Below are 8182 nucleotides of genomic sequence, written 5' to 3' on the forward strand. Positions count from 1 at the left end.
GGCATTGCTTGTTATTTATTTCATAAATTTTAATACTACTATGTTATTGCATTTTTATAAATAACCGCCTGCACGCATCAGAATTTTATTTACTATTTTTGACTGACGTCATGAGCATAAAATATTTTCAGCACATCATTGTTATATTATACCTGTGTTCATAATGTTTGCGAGTACATTCAAAGTACTCACTGGCTTGTCCCTGGCTATTGTCTTGGCCAGATTTCTTGCGCGGAAAGGAGCGACCATGTTGAAAGCCCCGGAACCCACACAATGGAGATAGCAGCCTCGCGAAGATAGGAGTTAACCTGGTCAGCTGTTCCTGTTGGGAAATGGAGTCCCATAGACACTGATGTTTCACAACCCGCTTCCGCCATCAACCACTAGAAACCATTTGTTGTACTCACAGGCCAGAATGGCCTTGTGCTACATATTTCGTTTTCTGCTTGGAATTTCTGTATCAAGTTGGAGCCTCATCAGCTAACAGTAATCCTGGGGCTGATGAGCACGACGGTCTTTTCTGGAAATTTATTACCCGGAAAACCGGTCGTGACAAGTTGAAAAATAACTACATTGCTCAAAGCATCAAAAAGCACATTAGAAGCTTGAGCATTGAGATAAGAGTTTTTCTCATCCTCTAAAGATAATCTTTGGGGATCCTTTGGAGGAGAAAAACCCATATCTACAATTCGCTCTAAATTTGGGTCCATGACCCTAAAGAGATTAAGCATGCGAATTTCCCAAACATCAAAAATTATGCCATCGAAACTAAGAGTGTCAGAGAATCCTAATCCCCTAGTCGACATATTCACTCTCTAGGCGGTTAAGCCTAACAAAGAGAGACGAGGCTCTGGTACCAATTGAAAGATCGAGGATGTCGCCTAGGGGGGGGGGGTGAATAGGCGCTTTAAAATAATTACGGTTTAGGCTTTGAACAAATGCGGAATAAAACTAGCGGTTAATTTGTCAAGCACAAAACCTACAACAACTAGGCTCACCTATATGCACCAACAACTTATGCTAAGCAAGATAAGCAACTATGTGATAGCAAGATATATGACAAAGAACAATATGGCTATCACAAAGTAAAGTGCATAAGTAAAGGGGCTTGGGTAAGAGATAACCGAGGCACGCGGAGACGACGATGTATCCCGCAGTTCACACCCTTGCAGATGCTAATCTCCGTTTGGAGCGGTGTGTAGGCACAATGCTCCCCAAGAAGCCACTAGGGCCACCGTAATCTCCTCACGCCCTCGCACAATGCAAGATGTCGTGATTTCACTAAGGGACCCTTGAGGGCGGTCACCGAACCCGTATAAATGGCAACCCTTGGGGGCGGTCACCGAACCCGTACACTTTGGCAACCCTTGGGGGCGGTCACCGGAACACGTCAAATTGCTCGGGGCGATCTCCACAACCTAATTGGAGACCCCGACGCTTGCCCGGAGCTTTACACTACAATGATTGGGCTTCAAACACCACCAACCGTCTAGGGCACCCAAGCACCCAAGAGGAACAAGCTCAAGGGCACCAAGCACCCAAGAGTAATAAGCTTCTCAACTTGTAACTTCCACGTATCACGTGGAGAACTCAAACCGATGCACCAAATGCAATGGCAAAGGCACACGGAGTGCCCAAGTCCTTCTCTCCCAAATCCCACCAAAGCAACTAATGCTAGGGAGGAAAATAAGAGGAAGAACGAAAGAAGAACACGAAGAACTCCAAGATCTAGATCCAAGGGGTTCCCCTCACTTAGAGGAGAAAGTGATTGGTGGAAACGTGAATCTAGATCTCCTCTCTCTTTTCCCTCAAGAACTAGCAAGAATCCATGAAGGGATTGAGAGTTAGCAAGCTCGAAGAAGGTCAACAATGGGGGAAGAACACGAGCTCAAAGGATTTGGTTCATTGGGGAAGAAGACCCCCTTTTATAGGACCTCCCGAATCCAACCGTTATGTGCTCAGGTCGTGCACAAGCGGTACTACCGCTTGGAGGAGCAGTACTACCGCTTAGCACGGTCAAAACAGCCCAATCGAGAGAGAAAACACGAGTTTTTGGTCCGGGGCGGTACTACCGCTTAGGAGCCATGGTAGTACTGCTCTGGAGCAGTACTACCGCTCAGGAGCCGCGGTAGTACCGCTCTGGAGTGGTAGTAAAAAATTACATCCGCTCTTGTCGCGGTAGTACCGCTGCAACCTTTACCAAAATAGCCCCAACTTTTGCAAACGGACTCCGAATTCAACGAAACCAAGTTTGTTGGAAAGCTAACGACATGGGCTAACACAATATTGATAGAAATATCAAGAATAAGCAAATGAGAAAAGTCCCATAATAAAATGGTGAGAACCCTTCATCGGATAAGACCGGTAAAACCTCCAACACCGAAAACATCATAGAAGACGCATGCGAACTCCGTTTTCGATGAACTCAAGCTTGTCATCAAGATGACCATAAGCTCTAAGACTCACAAAGATAACCAAACAATAACCAAGAAACATGATGCAAGTATGCAATGGTTTGAGCTCTCTACTAACGATACGATCAAGCTACCAACTTGAGAGCCCCCCCTTGATAGTACGGCAAACGATCCTATAACTCGGTGTCCCAACTACCACCACAAGACCGGTAAAATAGAAAACCTATCAAGGGAAAACCTTTGCCTTGCACATGGTCCACTTGAGCTAGATGAAGACGATCTTGACTCCCTCAAGTTGGACCACCTTTCTTGATTGCGTTGGCTCGATGAAGACTAGATGATTGCTCCCCCATAGTTCACTATGGGTGAGCCACTCTTCGGCACATGTTCACAAGTCCATTGACACCACAATGAATGGCAATATTCAAGCACTTGATCTCTTCGTGATGCTCCACTTGAACTTGCACACGGCAATCTTGATGACGATCACCACTTGATGTCATCCTTTCCATGGGTTGTATGATATCTTCCTCTTGACGCAAGCCCATGGATACGTACCTAACCCCACATACAACTCTCACATAGACCATGGGTTAGTACATAAAGTGCAACGGACAATGCTTACCATACCATGGGATCACTTGATCCCTCTCGGTACATCTTCTACGCTTTGTGAGTTGATCAACTTGATTCACTCTTGACTTAGTCTTGATCAACCTTGAATCTTTGCAACTCTCTTCATTTGGATGATGTCTTGAAGGTAAACATGAATGATCACACAACCTTCTTCTTCAAGACATGCTTGCAATAAGCTCAACACTCGCATGACCAATCTTTGGATAATTCCTTAATAGCACCTTGGTCAACTCAAAAACTCCTTGAAACCAACACATGGACTTCAAGAAAAGCCTATGGACAAATCCTTCAAATATAACTCAAGACAACCATTAGTCCATAGAGATTGCCATCAATTACCAAAACCAAACATGGGGGCACCGCATTTTCTTTCACCTAGCCGCTGCGAAACAGAACGCATCTCCGCCTCCACGCCCACGTCGTTCCTCTGCTGCTGCCGCCGCCGGCGACTCCATCCCGTTCACCACATACACGGTTGACCAAGGTTGACCGGCGACTCCGTCTCTCTGGTTCCTGTACGGGAGAGAGGCGAATAGGTTTTTGGGAAGCGACTACGCGACTGCTCGCCTCCGATCCACTACTTCCTCTACGTCTGCGCCGTCTCCGTCATCACCATGTCAAGCGACGCTGAACATGCCGCCGCCGAGAAGACCGAGGCCGACAAGAAGGCCGCCGAGGACGCTTCTGTTGCTGCTGTCACCGCGGCAGCGGCTTCTGCATGGCCTACTGGAGGGTATACCACGTTTATCCCTCTCCTGATAATTTCTGTATTAGCAGTGCTAGCATCATGTGTAGATTTGTCTACTATTTGCGTAGTACGTGCTTTTTTAGATCAGTACCAGTATGTTCCTAGTTCTGTCAATGCCATGCTCGTTATCTACTTATGGATTAAATTAGTCGAAAAATTACCTATTTTCTTAGCAATGACGAGCTCGACCGCCTCCTCGAGCACTTCGGGGCCGGATTCGAAGGAGCGGGGTAGAGTAGGGCGTGCGAGTCCGCGCCTCCGCGTCCGCATCCGACGGTGCCTAGCGCTGGCACGAGCATGCCAAGCTGGAGGGCCTCCTCGGCCACTTCCGCGACCTCATTCGAAGGGGAGGGGCGGCCTGCCAGCGAGCGCCGACGCTGATGACGAAGGGGAGGGCGGCCTGACCAGGGAGCGCCGGCGGTTGTGACGAAGGGAAGGGGGCTGCCTGACCAGAGACGCCGACTGTGGATAGAATAGAATGTGGAATGGGAAACTATCCAGAGAAGAAATGTGAGGGGGCAGTGGAGAGGATGACTGGTGGTTTTTTCTTAATACTGTACTAGACAGTGATGCGAGAGACTGTGAGTGATCGCGGTATTCCCTGCAAAAAAATAAAAGAGTGATCGCGGTATTATCGGAGCCAAAAGTATATACTCCGTATCTTCTTTTTACCGGCCATGTCCGATTCACCTCCCATTCTTCTAAAAAAATCCATTCTTTTATAGTCATAACCATCTGATGCTTTAAAAGGATTTTTGTATAAATACTATCTATAAAAGTTTTCTCACAAAAAAATATCTATAAAAGTTAATAAATATTTTACTGGTAAAAAACACATTTTTTGATATATATGAATTTGGTTGAGTAAACGAGTATTAGTAAATAAATTCAGACATGAAGCTAAAGCTTTGATATTTTGTTGATTATTAAGCAGAAGATTGTTCGGTTAATCGCGGAAAACCGCACAAGCTGATCTTCCATCACTGTCGAAAAAGAAGTCATGAAGCACTCTTCCGGGGTAATGAGGAGATAAGCATTCCACATGACTGTAATAGTTGCAACACCACACGACACGAGGTCCATGTCGTTGAAGTTCGAAAGCTCATAGGGCTGCCTCCCCGACATCCATTGCTCCAACACGCTTCGCGCACTCAACTGGTACCATTTTTAGGGTTGTCACACCAACATGCCACTGCAAACACGTGCGTTGCACGTGCATGCTTACTAGTTAGGTAAAGATACAGTACATACTATCTACACGAATTGTTGAGGGAGGCGAGCCATTGGCAGGGGTCTGACCCCTGCTCGCCCCTCCCTGTCTCCGACCCTGCGTGAGCGTCACTCTCGGACAGCGAGTCGTTTCAACGCCGGCTTCAGTGAGAGGCCGCATCCGCTCTAGGTCGACATGAATGAGGTGATGACACTCTGAAGTGACGCTGACCGGCATGAATGCACGGCAACCGCTTCGCGTGGGAGAGGGAACCAGGGTGTCGGACGCGTGCGTGGCAGCGGTCCGGACGCCCGCAAAGCCCCTTGGTTTGCCTTCGGTTTACAGAAACGGACATCTGGACTGATCCATGAACCGATGGGGCATCGCATTGGATGACAAAATGTGTCCAACCCGATCAATCCGGACGGGGTGTGGATGGTTCGAGGGTTCATGGTGAAGATGCTCTTAGACCTTTACAACACCAAAGATAAAACATAAGAGTTTCGAAAATAAACAAAACAAAAGAACAAGGAAATGATGCAGAATGGCATGCATTTATATCAAATTTCACTTGAGTAATAGTAAAATTTAGACCTTGGTGGCCCCCTCTCCTTCTTTAATGCATGGTACGCACGTTAGTGCGTATTGTAGAAAAAAAATAGAGCAAAAATCGCCGGAAATTGCTTTTGGAGGCCGAGCACCATGGAGGCCTCAGAATGCAAAATCCAAAATTCGTGAAAATTCATATTTCTACACTGCAAAAAAATCTGAAAAAACACAGACATACATGAAGGCATAATGCACAAATGTGTAAATTTACATGACGAAATACGTTGAAATGAGAAATGAGAAATGAGGGTTGTGCAAATGATACTACTATTCATCTTCTTAAACCATGAATTTTTTTTTGTATAGGTTGCATTTCAGCGTACTTCATCCTGAAATTTTACACACATACACCTCACATCTTTGTTTACTTGTATAATTTTTTCAGTTTTTTTTTGGATTTTTCAAAAATTCAGCCCTCATGGGGGCCGAGATCCAAAACGCCTCAAATCTTGGCCTAGAAAGTAGCCAGGCCAATCAGTGTGTCTCCCGCAGCCTATCGACTAGATAGTGGTGGAGTGTGTGATAGGGAGCAGAGGAATTTCCCATCACATGTTTGTTTGCTGTACTGCGAGTTGTTCTTTTCCGGCTATCCAAATTCAGTTTGGGCACCCACCACGAGTGACTCTGACGAGTGAGCCGAGCCTAGCGCACGCCATTCATGGCAACGACAAAATCCTACTCCATATAATCAGCAATGACGTCAATCCTCAAGCTCCGTTCACTGTCGAGCTGTATATATGTCCAATACTCCAATTCCGAGGAGCAGCCTAGCTAGATTGGTTGATTCGTGTTAAACAATCAGGTGCTCTCTTCCGAAAGTTCACCGATTACGTGGCCTCGACCTCGTTGCTCTCCGCACCGGCGGCAAGCATGCAGCGGCAAGAGGAGTCCGGCGAGGACATCGTGATCGTGGGCGCCGGGCTCGCCGGCCTCGCCGCCGCACTCGGGCTGCACAGGAAAGGGGTGAGGAGCGTGGTGCTGGAGTCGTCCCCGTCGCTCCGGGCCTCGGGGTTCGCCTTCGCCACGTGGCCCAACGCCTTCCGCGCGCTCGACGCCCTCGGCGTCGGCGACCAGATCAGGAAGCTCCACCTGCACATCCAAGGGCTGCGCGTCATGTCGGCGTCCACGGGAGAGATAGCGAAGGAGGTGGACTTCAGGGACGAGTTCAGCTGCGTCAGGCGCGACGTGCTGCTGCAGGTCCTGGCGGCGGAGCTGCCGACGGGCACCATCCGCTACTCCTCCAAGATCGTCTCCATCGACGAGCACGGCGACGGTGCCAAGACCCTCCACCTCGCCGACGGCTCGACTCTCCGGGCGAAGGTGCTGGTCGGATGCGACGGGATCAACTCCATGGTGGGCAGATGGCTGGGGCTCGCCAAGCCGTCGCACTCCGGGCGCTCCGCCACGCGGGGCCTCGCGCGTTACCCCGACGGCCACGGCTTCCCGCCCAAGTTCTTGCAGCTCTTTGGCAACGGCTTCCGCTTCGGCTTCGTCCCCTGCAACGACACCGACGTCTACTGGTTCTACACATGGTCTCCCTCCGAAGACGGTCAGTCTAGCTAGTTACTCTCTGCATCCATGGCGACTGCGATCCACGGATGTCCATTTACCGTCTCGCCTTGACTGACGTGCAGATGATGATGGTGCCGAGGAGAGCGGTACCAAGATGAAGCAGTACGTGCTGACGAAGCTGAGGAGCTCCAAGGTGCCCGCGGAGGCGCTGGAATTGGTGGAGAGGAGCGACGACGCGCCCGCCACGCCGCTGAGGTTCCGGCCGCCGCTCTCGCTCGTGTTCGCGGGCATCAGCAAGGGGAACGTGTGCGTGGCCGGCGACGCGCTGCACCCGATGACGCCGGACCTGGGCCAGGGCGGCTGCGCGGCGCTGGAGGACGGCGTCGTACTGGCCAGATGCCTCGGAGAGGCCATCCTCGGTGGCGATGGCGACGGAGCGACAGGCGGCACAGATGAGAAGGAGAGGATCGAGTCGGGCCTGCGCAGGTTTGCGGGGATACGGCGGTGGAGGAGCATCGAGCTAATCGGAACGGCCTACGCTGTCGGCTTCGTGCAGCAGAGTGGTAATAGGATCATCAGCTTTCTGCGGGAGAAAGTGCTGGCCGGAGTGCTCGCGGGAAGGCTCCTCAAAATGTCAGACTACAACTGCGGGACCCTGTCAAGCTAGGGAGTAGTACATTTGAGGCAACCAAAAGAGCATAGGAAACTAGTTTTCCTTAAACCCGATTTCTGGTGTAACAACCTAAAACATTGGTTGGATCCTCTAACTAACTCGTGGATATACTAAACTGGGTCTTCCAAAAACCCAAAAAACCAGTTTATACAAAAACGACTAATAGACGTTTTTGTACAAACGCGTTTTCTATATGCATCAGGAGATCAGCGAAGTCCGACGCGCTGATCATGGTAACCTCCGCCGGCCGCAACAGCAGCTTGACAAAGCCAAAAGACGTCGTTGCCGATCTCGGCCAAGCAGCCGGAGCATGCAGGTTGCGATGCTTCACCTAGACCAGCGCCTCAATGGCGGATGCAGACTTGGGCTGGCTGCCGTTG

General features: G+C 49.6%; 1 protein-coding gene across 1 annotated transcript; it reads left to right on the forward strand.

The window, feature by feature from the left end:
• Positions 1-6233: 6233 nt before the first annotated feature.
• On the forward strand, positions 6234-7900 carry LOC123093184 (monooxygenase 2). The gene is made up of 2 exons (XM_044515097.1): positions 6234-7166; positions 7252-7900. Exons 1-2 carry the CDS (start codon positions 6488-6490, stop codon positions 7794-7796), a joined length of 1224 nt encoding a protein of 407 aa, XP_044371032.1. The 5' UTR covers positions 6234-6487; the 3' UTR covers positions 7797-7900.
• Positions 7901-8182: the final 282 nt, after the last annotated feature.

Source organism: Triticum aestivum, chromosome 4B (assembly GCF_018294505.1).
Source record: "Triticum aestivum cultivar Chinese Spring chromosome 4B, IWGSC CS RefSeq v2.1, whole genome shotgun sequence".
Lineage (NCBI taxonomy): Eukaryota > Viridiplantae > Streptophyta > Magnoliopsida > Poales > Poaceae > Triticum > Triticum aestivum.